This window comes from Salmo salar, chromosome ssa06 (genome assembly GCF_905237065.1).
Source record: "Salmo salar chromosome ssa06, Ssal_v3.1, whole genome shotgun sequence".
In the NCBI taxonomy this organism is placed as follows: Eukaryota; Metazoa; Chordata; class Actinopteri; order Salmoniformes; family Salmonidae; genus Salmo; species Salmo salar.
Genome location: NC_059447.1, coordinates 40,507,030 through 40,524,297, shown reverse-complemented (window position 1 = coordinate 40,524,297; position 17,268 = coordinate 40,507,030). Strand labels below are relative to the sequence as shown.

The window sequence follows — 17,268 nt, the reverse complement described above, 5'->3', positions numbered from 1 at the left end:
TGTGGAACAAGGGGGATTATTGTTATACAATAAATAGCTTTAACCAACCTCTTAAAAGAGCATGATCACCAATAGGCCATAGGCCAGAGATGGAAAAAGAGCCAAGCCTCAGGCACCAGAGGTGGCAGGGCCTCTGATCCCGAATTCCACCATGTACCAAATGGACAAAGGATGGAATTTCCAAGTGAAAATGTAACCAATAGTACTGATCCATGTGTGGGGGAATATGACGCACAACAACTGTGACCCAAGTAGCAACAATGACGCACCCACCCTCTTACGGCTACTTTCTGCCGTTTTGCGTCCGATTTACTGCCTGGTGAAACTGTTTAAAAGCTCTTTGCATCGCTCAGTAGGCTACATGGCTGGTGTAGGATCAACAACTTCCCCTTCCCCAATCCTAACATTAACCATTAGTAGGGGAAATGCGAAACTGGCCCAATAGCAACGTCTAGGGGCAACTTTACCCGGCCTAAACGGTTTGTTTCGATAGGACGTCATGGACTGTTGACAAAAACAAGTCCGTCATAAATAACAGTCCGAGATCAAACGAGAGAGATGGGAACCCTGAATACCTATCCTAGCTCCCGTTTGCTTCTATTTCTATTCAATTCAATTAGATCGACGTCTCGAGACTCAGAGCTCTCTCTGACATGTAACAGTGTTACAGTATCCCAACAACTGTGTAAACTCATGAAACTACACCCATCATATCCAGTTTGTTTTACAGTTCATTGTAGTGATGATGTCAACCGAATCATTTCAAGGATAGGACTAGCTGATGCGGTCCACTTGCGTTATCCAAATCGTGTTGCTGATAACTTATTGTAAGTTATTGTAACTTATTGTAAGTCGCTCTGGATAAGAGCGTCTGCTAAATGACAAATGTAAATGTAAATGTACATTTTGCTTCTCTCTCTCTCTCCGACAAGTAATATAGACATTTGGAGCTATAGAAATGCTGTTAATTGAGCTGCCTATTCAAGAATTCCAGGTGTTTGTACAGGTCAGGTGAGTCTCGTAGTTTTGGTGTTAGATCTATACTGCTATGCATATTGGTCAAAACGCTCAATGAAGTCCAAAATGTTCCCGTGTACCTACCCTAACTGATAGAGTACAGAAAAAAATGTAGGTATAGGCAAAGTTGTACAAGTAATACAAATATCGAGAAGTGACTATAAAATGAGAAATATTGAACGTGGACTTCAGAATTCCTGTATACTTTTCAGTTTGGAAGAAAATATTTCTGTAGAATGGTTAAGTTCTTCTTTATCCTCCTAAACACTCTATTCTGGGTAAGTCATACATTCACCTCTTACATGCACAATGTCCTCAAATATACACCACTACCTGTCCTGATCACTCCAGGGGCACTTTCGTAGAACACATTTGGGCAGGTGCTCTGGTATTTAAACCACTGACCCATATGTGCCTGACTGACTCCAATTGCTCTAGAGTGAACCATTAAAAAGGTTTAAAGGTTATATTGAGAAAACTACAGTTGTTTGACTAACCTGTGATTTATATGGCCTGTGTTAATGTTCTACCAGGTGTCTGGCTTGGCCTTGGTCTTGGTCGGGGCGATGTCTCGGCCCACCTACACAGAAATGGAGTCTTTCACCCACACATCCCAGGGCCTGTCTCACACCTCCATCCTCCTCATAGTGGTGGGCATCATCGTCTCTCCATATCGCACAGTGTGCGATATGGTAACTTGGGGCTTTATGTTTTGGAGAACAGTTAATATGCCGTGTTCCATCTTCACATACTAAATCATAACCTGTCCGAGCTCTGCCACGTTTGCATTTTGCTTTTGGAGAGTAACATCTTGGTTGTTTGTACTCTGTAGTTCACACACTTCCTAATGCTGATCCTCAGCCTGCAGATAGTGTCTGGGATTCTCTTCTGTCTTCAGAAACAAGGTAAACATGACTCTGCCCAGCTGTCTCAATCTACTGCAGTCTTGGATGATCACTGTATGTTTTCCAGGGAATTCAACGGGTATTGCTTGATTGACAAGGGTGAGAATGCTTTTTGTGTCCTCTGCACCCTCTGCAGGTGGAGAGAAGGGATAAGGTTGCCATCGATGACCTACAGCATGCAGTGAGTAGCGTGCTATTCACTCCTTACCATGGGAATGGTCTCTGTGAGATACACTGTCAAAGTTTGTTTATGTGCGTTTCAGTTCCGTCATTGTGGTGCAGAGAACTACACCGACTGGCTCCTGCAGGGCTCTCATGGGAATATTAGTTTTGTGCCACACTCCTGTTGCCATGTGGATTCTGTGGCCTGTGTGAAAGTCGTCACCACAGACAACATCTACCAGAGAGTCAATGTTAACCAGCACAGGGAAGGGCGAGGGGTTTACAAAGGCCTCAGATGAGGTTAACAAAAAGGTGATCATGATTCCCTACATGGGAATTGCTGTGACAATGATGAGAGGTTTTAAGGGCCCTAAAGAGTAAGGAGGCTTTATCTCAAATGCCCTGAGTCTTTTCACTAAAACCTATAATAACAAGCTTTTAGTCATGCTTAGCTCAGATCCTGGAGGTCTGCAATTCAGCAAGTAAGACAAGCAGGGACTTGGAGGGATAAAGTTAAACACGGTCAATATATATCAGCTGGTTCTTTGAGTGACTGACTGCAGACACTGTGGCCCCTGGAGGACAGACAGTTAATTAACAGCTCATTTAGTCACAGGAAGAGAGGTTTCACAACACTCTGTGCTAGTGTGTGTGTGAGTGTGCGTGCGTGCGTGTGCGTGTCGTCCCTCCAGGGCTTTGTGCAGGTGATCAAAGAGTCCCTGAAGAGGACCTGATGTGGCTGGGTGCCGCCTGCATCGTACTGGGTCTCATAGAGGTTAAACAACATATCAGGTGTCCTACTTAGGTCACATCTCGCATCATTGTACTTACTGTGTTATTATCATTTTTATCAGTTAGTGGGATGCATCATGGGAATTAAGCTCTTTCGGGATGTCAAGAAGAGAGAGGTGTATGAGAATTTGGGTTAAGGAGGGAGGGAACGGCTTCGGTCAAGACAATGCCCATACCATTCTATCGTAAATCGGGGGAGAATGCTGTGACTCACATCATAATGCAGTTTAGATCCTGTGTATTGTCTTTCCAAATATTGAATTGTTATCAGTGATTGGTTGTTTTGCTGTTGGTTTTTTTTCTGGAATGTTCTGATTTTTTATGGTGGTGGAGGCAAGGGTGTAGGAATAACAGTGCAGCTTGAATTCACACATTGTTGAGTTGATCTGTTTTTGTTGTGGTTTTGAATGTCTGCATTCTGTGTCTGCCATGTTTCACCAGGCCATTTGGTCCAGGAGGTGAGGCGGTCACCTGTCACAGTCATTGTCCCATGTTATTTAGGCTGTTGTTCCTGGGTGGTTCACTAGGAACATTTGCTCCCGTCACCTCCAAGCGACAAGGGTGTGGTGGTGCTAATGAGAGTTTCTTCAGACAGCTGGGATCAGCTAAGGCTGCAGCTCCACCACCTCCATCGCTCTCCATCCAAGCACATCCTCCCCCATCTGAACAACAAGCCTTAATGATAAACTCACGTTTTATGCCCGGTGTTTTACGATCCCTCTTACTGCACCCCACCCGGCCTGTTAGTGGATCCAAGTGTATCCGAGGCGCCGGGAAAAATGGAACACGTCAGCCGGACGCTGGACCCATGGCGGCGGGCTGGGCTGAAGGCTGGTCTCCCTGGCCTACAGTGAAACAGGCTCACTGGGCCTCTGGCTGGCTTCGATGGAGACAGGAGACTGCTGCCTGTCTGCTGTGGGGCCTGCCTGCTGCTCTACCTGGCCCGGCCCCTGTAATGTCAGTAACTAGGTCAGTAGTAGTACTCAACATCCCCAGGAAATTGGATGGACTCCCAGCAAGTCTTCTGTTATTGAGGATTGTGTTGTCAATCCCTAATTCAGCCAACACCCAGGCCAGCAACCCTAATTTGTAGGATTTCAGGACCCTTATTAGTTATTAGACATATTGACCCAGCAGAAGAAAACAAATATTTAGCACGCGCAGACATTTGTAACTGTACTAAAATCATGACGGAGTTGCTGCCCCCTGTGTCACCCAGGATAACAGGATATGTAGAAGTGTGCTAACCCAGTGTGAGTGACTGGGGATGGAAGAGCAGCAGAGGATGTTGCTCACTAGAGATAGAAGAACTCTTAGGTAAAGTCATGCACCTCCTCTCCTCTTCTCCTCAGAATGTTTAATACTGTAATGCCAAGGGAGCATGGTGTAATTTAGGATACTTTTTCTGGTGATTCAGAGGAAATGTTCAAACCAGCAGCACTGGCAGGCAGCAGACACCACTAAATCCAAGCCTTCGGGCCTCTATTCACTGTCTGTATGTAGCCTGCAGTCGCTTCAGGAATGTTCTCTCTCTCTCTCTCTGTCTCTGTCTGATAAGATCACACGGCATCTCTCCTTTCACCTTTTATTTTTCTCTTTTTACTTTCATCTTCTCATTCAGCCTCTCGTCTGAAGGATGGTAAAGGACGACATAGAACTGATAAGACCTCATTCGGCATTAGGATTGGCCTACTTTAGTTGTCCCTGTGGTCAGCGGTACAGCTGAGATCTATCTGAGCGGTCCGCTTGGCAGAGGGTTTGCTGTGCAGAAGGGCCTGTTTATTTTCTTTTATTATTATTAGTTACGCTGCACGTTGACCATGAACGTCTGGTCTGGAGAGCCTGTCTGTCTCTCCCCAAGGCCTTCCAACATACAGCTCAACATGTGCAGCAGCACAGATGGAACCACCCCCAACAAAAAGAGGAAGAAAAACCTCAGGATTGAAGGAAGGAAATTAGAAAATGCGGTCTTATGCCCTTACCATAACCACACAATGCTAAGAGTTGCTCAATCAATTTCTATTGATAGTGTGGGCTAAAGTTTTCAATGAGATGAAATGTATTTTTCTAGTTCTGATATGACTGGTTTAGAGGGTTAGTAGTAGCAAATGTAATAATGTCCCAGAAGGATTTGATGAGTGGTGCGAGACAGGACATGACTGTTAGGGTGTTCTTGCTTGTCTGAAAGCTTTGTAGAAAGTGACTCTTCTACTCTTAGTAACTCTTATGCTGAGTGTTTTTGGAATGAGAATATGTAGACTGGATGTGTATATTAGTGGGTGTTGTGTGTCTGCTAGAATATGGGTTATTTATGAGTGTGTGCATATGATATGGGTGTGTGTGTTTAACTCGCACCTCCTTGACGAGGCCCCTCCACCATTTCTCTCTCTCTCTCTCTCTCTCTCTCTCTCTTTGGGCAGGGCTCAGATGGAAGTGATTACGCTGCACAGGGAGAGAGAAATTACAGGGAGAACCTACAGAGCTCCAGCCCTTCTCCTTTATCCACTCACTCATTCACTCACTTACACATACAGGCACGCAATCACATGCACAGGAACACATGCCCTGCCACCAGTCCCACCACATTGCTTCTGGTGGTACATTTCCACTCTTGGCTGTGTCAGGACAATGCGCCAGTGTGCTCCCCTCCTTCTCCTGCCTCCCCTCTCGTGGGCCGAGTGATTGAGCGAGCGGTGAGGGCCAGGGCTGTAAATTCCTCTGAAAGAGCAGTTAAGAAGGCTCACATTAAAACGGGGATCGACGCTCGCCATAAAGGAGCCGAAGAAATGAGTCATCACCTGGAGCCTGAAGGGTTCCAGAGCCTGCAGAACCACAGAGGAGAGGAACTGTAGAAATAGAACGGATAGAATATACTGTATCTTTCATTTCAGATGTACACAACTTACTCCAACTAAGTTGAGATGCCAAGGAAGCATTGTGATTAGATGACATGAGCATTATAATTGTGACATTTAACTACAATGTCACATTTCAATGTTTTCTAATTAAATTATTTGGATATATTCTAAAAAAATATGTCTTCTCTTTGCTCCATTTCATATGTTTTGGAACCCTATGGCTAGTGCGCTAGTTTCCTATGTTGTAGAACTGTAAGCCTAAACCTACCCTCTAACTAACCACAAAATCTTAACATCAGTCGTGGAGGTCTATTCTAGCCCGTGAACCCCACCCTCTCTCTGTTTCAGGTCTGCAGGTCAGTTGAGTTGCCATAGCAGCTCTCTGTGCTGTACCACACAGCTACTATACAGACAGGCTGATTCAGAAGGCCAGGCAGCGGGCTCTAACCAGTAAACACAGCTACTATACAGACGGGCTGATTCAGAAGACCATGCAGCGAGCTCTAACCAGTAAACACAGCTACTATACAGACGGGCTGATTCAGAAGGCCAGGCAGCGAGCTCTAACCAGTAAACACAGCTACTATACAGACGGGCTGATTCAGAAGGCCATGCAGCGAGCTCTAACCAGTAAACACAGCTACTATACAGACAGGCTGATTCAGAAGGCCAGGCAGCGAGCTCTAACCAGTAAACACAGCTACTATACAGACGGGCTGATTCACAAGACCATGCAGCGAGCTCTAACCAGTAAACACAGCTACTATACAGACGGGCTGATTCAGAAGACCATGCAGCGAGCTCTAACCAGTAAACACAGCTACTATACAGACGGGCTGATTCAGAAGGCCATGCAGCGAGCTCTAACCAGTAAACACAGCTACTACACAGACGGGCTGATTCAGAAGACCAGGCAGCGAGCTCTAACCAGTAAACACAGCTACTATACAGACGGGCTGATTCAGAAGACCATGCAGCGAGCTCTAACCAGTAAACACAGCTACTATACAGACGGGCTGATTCAGAAGACCAGGCAGCGAGCTCTAACCAGTAAACACAGCTACTACACAGACGGGCTGATTCAGAAGACCAGGCAGCGAGCTCTAACCAGTAAACACAGCTACTACACAGACGGGCTGATTCAGAAAGCCAGGCAACGAGCCTGGCTACTACACACACCAAGACTTTCTCTCTCTCTCTCGCTCTCGCTCTCTCTCTCGCTCTCTCTACCACACACACCAAGACTTCCTCTCTCTCTCTCTCTCTCTCTCTCTCTCTCTACCAGTAAACACAGCTACTATACAGACGGGCTGATTCAGAAGGCCAGGCAGCGAGCTCAGTTACGTCAGACAGGGGGCTTCCTGTACATTGAGGTGGGACAGTAAGTGCTTTCACCCCAATCCTTCAACCCAACTGACCACCGGTGTTTGTGTTTGTCTTAGCAAGGGCTCTGTGCCACGGGAGTCAGGACAACAATAGCTGGAAACCAAGTCAAACAGAACTGGCTGGGTCGTATACAGGTTGGATTAGAGTTGTTTCATGTACTGCCTGGAGCACAACAGTTGCTGGAGTTTCTTATTATAGATCATTCACAGTCATTTGCACTAACACAATAGAAGATGATGACATTGACTAGAAGAATTCCCCCCCATTGCTCTGTTTGTATTCTCATCACCAGATTGTTAACCTATACTTGTGCCATGGCCCGAGGAGTGGTATGGTTGTGTACATAGTGTGGTGTCTGGCTATGTATCAACCCCCCTCTCTCCTCCAAATCAAGCCCATTATTATCCCAGGCGAACTCCAGGCTCCCAAAATATCCGTAATGCAGCTGTCAGCACCACTCTGGGCAACAGCTGGAGCAGCTCAGGGGCACTCCCTCTCTCTTGACCCTCTCTACCACACACCCAGACTCCCTCTCTCTCTCGACCCTCTCTACCACACACCCAGACACTCTCTCTCTCTCTCTCTCTCTCTCGACCCTCTCTACCACACACCCAGACTCCCTCTCTCTCTCTCTCTCTCTCGACCCTCTCTACCACACACCCCCAGACTCCCTCTCTCTCTACCACACACCCCCAGACTCCCTCTCTCTCTGCCACACATCACCAGACTCCCTCTCTTTCTTTACCACACACCCCAAGACTCCCTCTCTCTCTCTACCACACACCCTCATACTGCCTCTCTCTCTCTCTCTCTCTCTCTCTCTACCACACACCCCCAGACTCTCTTTACCACACACACCCAGACCCCTTCTCGCTCTCCCTCTCTCTACCACACACACCCAGACGCCCTCTCGCTCTCCCTCTCTCTCGCTCTCTCTCTACCACAAACACCCAGACTCCCTCTCTCTTTACCACACACCCATAGGTTTTCTACGACAGGGCCTGGGACCTGAGCGGCTTACTCCAAGCACACACAGAGAAATAGTTAGCCCCTTTAAAATACTCTGTATACACACTGTGTGTGTGTGTGTGTGTGTGTCTGTGTGTGTGTCTGTGTGTGTGTGTGCCTGTGCCTGCCTAGCCTCGGCCCCACCCTTCTATCTCACTGAAGCCACCTCTGAATGGCCTGTGGGTCATAAAACCCCAGACAAATGGTGTGTGTGGGGCGTGAGAGTGAGCCAAGGAGGGGGTGGAGGAAGTGAGGCTGGCTGTAACAGAGGCTCTGCCACCACAGTTATTGTCTGCTTCTGTTCCGTTCCCTACTGCTGTAGTTAACTTACAAATCCTCTGAGCCGCAGAACAGACCATGGTCTATCTTGACTGAGTGGCTAGTTGGTAAGATCATCCAAAGTCGAGGAGTTGAGAGTAGGCTTTCCAAATATCAATTCCCTTCACTTTCTGTGGATCTTTTCCCCTGATAGTGTCCAGCCAAGGAATCTGTGAACTTTTCAACTGCTGCCTAATAAATCTAGAACTATGTCCACAAGACTCTCACAGCATACTGATAAAACCAGGACAGGACATTAAAAACAGTCATTATGTTGAAATGCATTTCATGGCCATTTGCAATGGCTCTGCCCAAAGAGAAGCACTGTGACCGAGCAGGATATCACCATATTAAAGTGGAGGACCTCTGTAACATAGAAACTGAAAATTCCCATTTTAACCTCCTTTCTTCTGCCAACTCTCTGATTTCCCCCTCCCCCAAATCTATACGGTGGCCTCAGGAAGCAATCCATGCAGGGAATAGGAGGAGAGGGAACATATTGGACTTCCTGTTTTGATTTCAAGGGGGAAACGAGATCCAGAGATATGGAGGGAGCACTGGAAAATCAAAACTGCCCTCATTTAGCAGGGCTAATGTCTGACTATAACTAACTGAGCATAAGCTCTCAGAGCATTATACTCTCTGGGATCAGAGAAAGACTTGATTAGTAACAGACCGAAGTCTAGGTCTTTTTTTTTTGGAACCTTTTCTCCATCTTTTTTTCATGCTAACTTTCACAGAGAGCAACTTTTTTTCACTCCCCTTATTTGTCTCTTTTTTTTTTCAGACCAACAACATGATCCATCTTTGTTAACAGCCTCTTGAGGGCTTCTTTCAATCAGAGGGGTATGAGATCACATTATTAACATTCTCTGGAAGAGCATTCTTTCTCTCTTTCTGCCCAATCCTCTGCTTGTCCCTTCTTGCCCTCGAGGAGAGACTATGGCAGATCTCAGACCAACAAAGAGAGAGAGCTAATCCACAGCATAGACAAGCTTAGCTGAGACCACCTAGAAGAGACTTGGTCAATAGCGCGCAGAAAACAGACAATATCTGGTCTACATAGATAACAACTTTTCCCCCACTGTAATACATTTAGCTTGATAGATGTGTCTCTATGTAATAAATGTGAGCCCTGTGTACAGGGTGATAGTCATCATACCTCTACATATAGTACAAAAGGACAAATGTGCAATAGCTATCAGGTATAAACCATGTAAAGGTCTACAGTCTCCCTGCTGGGTCATGCTATCAGACTTCAGGTTTCCTGACTGAGAATATCAAGTGAACAGAGCTTTGCTGGCGAAACTCAAACATTCTGAAAAGTGAATCTGGGCATCTGTTTCTGTTTAGTTTTCAGGTTCCGAAAAGACACTTTTTTTTTTCTTCCACAGATTTACAATATGGCAGCAACATCTTTCCCTATCCTGATACTCCTTTTATTCCCTTCTTTTTTTTACCTCCAGAGAAAGAAGAAAAACACCCCTATTAAAGTGAATTTTTCAAAATACCTTCCAATCCCCCTCCCCGCCCACCCCTTGTAACAATCTTAGACGCTACCTACCACCCCCCCACCTCCCCCCTTCTCTTTTCTCTCTCTCCTCATTCGTCTCTCTCTGCTTCAGCGAAAAGCCAAACAAGCCAGCCATTAAGTTGCGTTAAGCGCAGGAAGCGGTGCCTTCAGGCCAGGCAGCCCTGTTTACAAGGAGCTAGTCGGGTTTCAGCGGCCCTTTGAAGTGAGGCAGCTCACAGGAGACTGTCACTGGGCCAAAGCCCGGCGCTGCTCCACTGACTCACTGCATTCCCCCCATTCATCTGAGTGAAGGGGGGCAGGGAGGAGAAAGACAGGGGGAACTAGGGCTGAGGCACAAAGAGGCGTGGAGGAGCAGAACATAAGTGGGACAGGTAGATTTATGTATTTTTCCCCCAACAAGGCGTGGGCTCTTTTGCTGTCCTAAATCACACATACTGTACCTGTCAGTTGTTACAACCCTGGTACTTATACTGTACCATGCCATACACTGCCCCCTCTTTCTGTACAAGACAGACAAACGATAGATTTTATCTGACAAGGGGAAATATTCAGTGGTCTTCAGCGAGTACAAACTGTTCAAGCCCTGCATATCGCCCTGCATTTGTTGTTGTAGATTAGGTGAGAAAATGGTAATCCAATTCTACCTCTTTCTTACATGCAGGAGCTGTTCAGAAAGTATTCACACCACGTGACTTTTTCCACATTTTGTTGTTACAAAGTGGGATTCAAATGTCTTTTTTTGTCAACTATCTTAACAAAATACTCGATAATGTCAAAGTGGAATAAAAAATATAAAATTAATTAATGGAAAATAAAACACTATGTATTGATTTAGATAAGTTTTCATTTATTTAACTAGGCAAGTCAGTTAAGAACAAATTCTTATTTTCAATGACAGCCTAGGACCAGTGGGTTAACTGCCTTGTTCAGGGGCAGAACGACAGATTTGTACCTTGTCAGCTCGGGGATTCGGACTTGCAACCTTTCGGTTATTAGTCCAACGCTCTAACCACTAGGCTACGCTGCCTCCCTCTGAGTCAATACATGTTATAATCACCTTTGGCAGCGATTACAGCTGTGAGTCTTTCTGGGTAAGTCTCTAAGGGCTTTGCACACCTGGATTGTACAATATTTGCCCATTATTCTTTAAGAAATTCTTCAAGCTCTGTCAAGTTGGTTGTTGATCATTGCTAGACAGCCATTTTCACATATTGCCATAGATTTTCAAGATGATTTAAGTCAAAATTGTAACAAGGCCACTCAGGAACATTCAATGTCGTCTTGGTAAGCAACTCCAGTATATATTTTGCCTTGTGTTTTAGGTAATTCTCCTGCTGAATGTGAATTTGCCTCCCAGTGTCTGTTGGAAAGCAGACTGAACCAAGTTGCCCTCTAGGATTTTGCCTGTGCTTAGCTCTATTACATTTATTTTTATCCTAAAAAAAACTCCCCAGTCCTTTTCGATGACAAGCATACCCATAACATGATGCAGCCACCACCATTCTTGAAAATATGAAGAGTGGTACTCAGTGATGTGTTCGATTTTCCCCAAACATAAAGCTTTGTTTTCAGAACAAAAAGTTAATTTCTTTGCCACACATTTACATTTTACATTTACGTCATTTAGCAGACGCTCTTATCCAGAGCGACTTACAAATTGGTGCATTCACCATCCAAAGTGTAATTAATAATTTCACCATGCACAAAGGGCTTTCAATGTATGCTTCTTTTTTTGGCCATCTACCAATGCTGCCCTTCTTTGTGAACCATTGAAAAACCTCCCTGGTCTTTGTGGTTGAATCCGTGCTTGAAATTCACTGCTCTACTGAGGGACCTTACAGATCATTGTTTGTGTGGGGTACAGAGATGGGGTAGTCATTTAAAAATCATGTCAAACACTATTATTGCACAGAGTGAGTCCGTGCTAAGTTATTATGTGACTTGTTAAGCGCATTTTTACTCCTGAACTTATTTAGCCTTGCCATAAGAAAAGGGTTGAATACTTATTGACTGAAGACATTTCAGCTTTACATTTTTATATAATTTGTAAACATTTCTAAAAACACAATTTCACTTTGACATTATGGGGTATTGTGTGTAACCCAAAATTGTGTGACCCAAAATTTCAATTACATTTTTTTTAAATTAAGGCTGTAACACAATACAATGTGGAAAAAGTCAAGGGCTGGGAATACTTTCTGAAGGCACTGTATGCTTACAGTATGTTTTGGAAGTATTCCTCATAGCCTCAGTGCTGGAGGTGTTGGGGATCCGGGGAGTATCCACTTTCTCCAGCCAGCACTACATGTATTTCATTACATCACCACAGACGAGGTTCAGTTTCAGCCATGCATCACGGGGGATTCCAGCTCAATATTAAGTGTTTACTTTAAAAAGGTTCTTGAAAGATAAAGTACTCTGTGAAGCCAAGCACCATTATTTTCCTTTGTTTCACTCGCATGTAGAGATGAATGCCATGTTCACAAAGAAATACACACAAAGTAGCATACTCAAATTCTTATTGGCATAGAAGCTAATATTCCATCTAAGGGTATGTCATTCCAGGTATCCAATGTTACCTCACCCCTGTACCTTTGGCGAGCCGCGTCAGGGTAATGCATCCCCGTGGCAGTCGCCACTCAGTCTGAAAGCTAACAGATGTTGAGGTATGACTCAACTGTCAACACATTGGCGAGGGCAGCATGATGAAGACTTCTCTTGAGTAGGCCTAGTTTAGCCACACATCATGAGAGAGCAAGAGAGAGATAGCTGAGAGAGAGATGCGGACAGACAGGCAAGTCTACCGACAGACAAGGCTCACATACATATGGCCACGCGTTGTGCACACAAGGGCACGTTAAAGTAGGGCTTCTTACAGCACCACACATCATCGTAACTGAACGACTTTGGAGTGAAGGAGGCCATTGTATTGGGTCCAGCCCGTAAAACTGCGTGGCCTCAGAACATACATTAGAGCCCAAATATGATCCCCCTCTTCAACAGAGGCACAGTGATGTTTATAATGCCCAGCATTTGGATTGTTTCCAAAGTGGGCATTGTTAGTTTGACCCTGGAACATCCACCTTGCTACAGCTAAGCCCCCTCCAACCAAAGCCAGGCCATAAGACATACAGGTTTCAACCCTATTACATTTTTGTTGAACCATAACTTTATAACATGATGTAGAAATCCTTTTTATGGTCCTTTTAATTAGGGAACTGGGAATTTATGATGAACCTGGTGAAGTTGGGCAGAGACCACCATTTTGTAACTACACTTACATCTTTGTGCATTAACATGTTACCACTCAGTTATAAGAAATAACGGTAGCTCTTGAAATGACATCACACAGTTTGTGCTGTAGTATAGAACAATATAGCAACAGAGACCCCCTTTTCCAACCCTCATCGACAAACCCTTACTTTCAGACAGTGACCATATTTGTACTGTTAACATTTCCATACTATAACTATGTTATTAGCCCATTCTGAGCTGTAATGTAGTGGTAACTAAATCACATTTCAATTCAAAGCCAAACGAAATAGACAAGATCAAGAAAATAATCCTGCTAGTCAAGATAACACAGGACACACACACACAGCAATACAAAAAATGTATAAAATCATGTGGCTTTTATTTTGTCGTCACCTTCCCATCCCCTTCCCTCCCAGCAAGTCACGTGAGATACATTTGTGGTTGCCAGATTCACACCACTTTTCACGTCACAACATTAAAATACCACATTCTTCTTTGATTCCATTTTTTCAAAATACTTTTTTGTTTTCCTAGATAATTATTTGAACAGTTTGAGCAACAGTCTCCAGAGGAGTGACTTTTTGGTAATGGAGTGTAGTGCTGACAAGGACTAGCTCCCCCCCCCCCTCCCCTGGAGGCATGACCAGTGTCCTTGCAGTCTTGTCTTCACCCCTACCACCCAGCTTCTCTTGCGGCTCAGCTCAGCTCCAAGGGATTTAATTGGTGTGGGGAGACGAGAGGAAGGAGAAGGGCTAAGCTAGGGAAAGTGCACAGCCAAAGACTGCCTTTACTACAACCCAGCTTCCCTGATCTGATACATCAGAAGGAAAATGATTACAGATCTGGGTTTGACAGGAGAAACTTCAAATGTGTATGTGTCATACTGCCAGTGAAAACAGCACTTAGAGACAGTGTGTCTATGGCTCCTTTCAGAAGAGACAGTGTGTCTATGGCTCCTTTCAGAAGAGGTGCTAGAGTTAACCAGGCACTACGGCTGTCGGAAGACAAAACAAAACATGTCCTTTCTTTAAATACAAATATATAATTTTATATTTTACAATTCCTATTTACAGTTGCATTTAATTACATCTCACACGTTCACAGAGTGAAAATAAAGTCTTAAAATGGCCGCCTGTCCTTTCAGGCCTCCCTCCTTCCCCCGTTCACTGTATATTCCCAGCTGGATTCTCACTCACACTGGAGAGTTTTTATGGCTGGTAACTTAAAAAAAGGAGTAGGAACAGAGTGGGGGAGGAGAGAGAGCACTTCAGCACATGGCATCCACTGAACACCTTTGTTGTTTGTTCATTCTGAGGTATTGGCCATTCTTCTGGTCAGCAACAGTTTGTCCTTTGGTCAAGACCCCCACCCCTGCCTCTTAAATTTGACTTCTTAAAAATTGTGTCAATGTTCCATAAAAATACTATAAATACTGACAGTATCTGATGATCAATGTATAAAAAGTACCACTGAGTCTCTGACAGTGAGTAAGCAAATAGGAGGGAGAAAAACACACTATAAAACATCCAAATGAATGTCCAAAAACAAGTTCCATGTTTTGACCTCCCTCCCTAGACAGTGGTCTCTCCATGCCTACCGTTTGAGAGTCTGGTATAGAACTTGCGCCAGGAGTGGAGTGTCTTGCCAGACCAGATCCAGAACCCGGAGGTGATGCCCACTATGAGGGTCATCAGGTACTTGATCATGTAGACGGTGAAGTCGGGGGTCATGCGGGGGGTGTACTGCATGGGGCAGGGGATGGCTAAGCCTTTACAGTTACGGCTGACCCAGCTTCTCTCCCAGTGGTGGCGGAAGGCCTGCTCGTAGAAGAAGCAGGCGATGACGATGGTGGCGGGGACAGTGTAGAGCACGCTGAACACCCCGATGCGCACCATCAGGCGCTCCAGCTTCTCCGTCTTGGTGCCGTCGTGCTTCATGATGGTGCGGATGCGGAACAGGGACACGAAGCCGGCCAGGAGGAAGGAGGTACCGATGAAGAGGTAGATGAAGAGGGGGGCCAGGACAAAGCCCCGTATGGGGTTCAGGCTGTTGAGGCCCACAAAGCACACCCCACTGAGCACGTCCCCCTCGATCTGCCCCATGGCCAGGATGCTGATGGTCTTCACGGCGGGCACAGCCCAGGCTGCCAGGTGGAAGTACTGGGAGTTGGCCTCAATAGCCTCATGCCCCCACTTCATCCCAGCTGCCAGGAACCAGGTGAGGGAGAGGATGACCCACCAGATGGAGCTGGCCATGCTGAAGAAATACAGCATCATGAAGAGGATGGTGCAGCCCTCCTTCTTGGTCCCCTGGACTATGGTCTTGTATCCGTCTGGGGTGAAGCTGTCATTGCACACCACCTTGTCCCCCAGGAAGTAGCCAGCGATATAGGCTATGGAGACCATGGTGTAGCAGCCAGAAAGGAAGATGATGGGCCTCTCCGGGTACTTGAAGCGCTGCATGTCCACTAGGTAGGTGGTGACGGTGAATAGGGTGGAGGCACAGCACAGAGAAGACCAGATGAGGATCCATATGCGTGCAAAATAAATCTCTTTATCATTGAAGAACATGTAGCCTCCACTGCTCCTGGAGTGTTCACATGGTGCTCCACAATCCAGCTCCCCCAGAAACGAATAATTCAGATAAGTGGGGACTTTGAGCACAGATGGACAGCGGAAAGGCCTGTCTGAAGTGGAGTAGACATGGACGCCTGGGGTTCCAGGGACTGGCATGTGGACGGGCGGGGCAGTGGCAGTAGATTCATTCTGACCCACGCAAATGTGCCCGTCTCCAAGCACGGGGAAATTCTCGCACCGGAGGCGTTCTGGCCACTGGAACCCGAATTTATTCATGAGTGCCTCGCAGCCGTGCTTTGCCCTCTCGCAAATTGAGCGACAGGGTGGAATGGCCTTTTCCAAAACTGTACAAACAGGCGCATACATTGAACATAGGAAGAATTTAAGTTCCGGCGAGCACTGTACCTTTACCAAGGGGTAAAACTGGTGCACCTCCAGTCCAGCGTCCTCTTGGTTGTAATGTCCCACCAGATTGGGCATGATAGTTTGATTGTAGGCGATGTCCGTGCATAGTGGGATTGAAATAGGCTGGCAAAATCCGTGGTCCGGGAAAGCAATGCCATTATCCCCTTGCGCTGATACCATCATTGACGGCATGAGCAGTGCGAAAAAAGTCACACAACTCGTTTGAAAATCCATTTTCATTGTGAGCTGATCAATAAAAATCTCCTATATTTAACCTGATAAAGTCATGCAATTTACAGATACTTTTTATTTTCTGTAGCATCGGTATTTTGGCTATAAATAACGGAATAATTGATACAACTTCTGCAGTAGTCCCAGTGAGCGAATAACTGTTGCTGTTTGCTCGCCTGCAAGATGCTGCTTGACTTTTCCTTTGTGCAACTTGCATGGACCAATCAGACAGTTTCAAGTCCCCCCTGCAACTTTCTGTGGTTGGTTTGAAAGTAAAGTCGGGAGGAGGAGGGATGGGGATAAGGGGGCTCTAGAAACAGATTCCCACCCCTTCCCAGTGTTTTGCTAGCCAATGGAATTGCAGAGCAGTGTCAACTTGGGAGAGTTTTGAGTAACTTCAGTACAGTATGCATCCCCTGAATGAACCGTACTGTAGTGTAGCCTGGCTCACAACGCCAAGATGTGCAGATATCTATTTATATATTTATCCATCTATCTATATATCAATTAGGTTTCAAGTTTTATTTCTCACGAAAAATAAGAGATAAGAAAGGAAGAAGAAGGAAAACAGTGTCAGTACCAAATTTACAGTGAGCAGTGATACGCGAGGAGCTGAGGTAGTAGATATGTACATGTAGGCAGGCATAGATGAGTAAAAAGTGATTGGTAGCTGGATAAATAATAATAATATTAATAACAATAAACAATATAACAGTGTAAACTGGGCTGAAAAGTGATTGGTAGCAGGAATATTTAAATACGATGGCGATATACTAATGGTAATATCAACATGTAATCAGGAGTAATAGTGACCAGTAGCA

General features: G+C 45.4%; 1 protein-coding gene and 1 long non-coding RNA gene across 2 annotated transcripts; one reads left to right on the top strand and one right to left on the bottom strand.

The window, feature by feature from the left end:
* Positions 1–768: 768 nt before the first annotated feature.
* LOC123743445 (uncharacterized) lies at positions 769–6,324 on the top strand. The gene is made up of 4 exons (XR_006770235.1): positions 769–1,011; positions 1,551–1,922; positions 2,059–2,103; positions 2,186–6,324. It is a non-coding gene; the product is annotated as an uncharacterized lncRNA (long non-coding RNA).
* A 7,269-nt stretch (positions 6,325–13,593) lies between these two features.
* On the bottom strand, positions 13,594–16,679 carry LOC106607305 (frizzled-2). The gene has a single exon (XM_014204140.2). The coding sequence runs from the start codon at positions 16,454–16,456 to the stop codon at positions 14,807–14,809; it is 1,650 nt and encodes a 549-aa protein (XP_014059615.1). The 5' UTR covers positions 16,457–16,679; the 3' UTR covers positions 13,594–14,806.
* Positions 16,680–17,268: the final 589 nt, after the last annotated feature.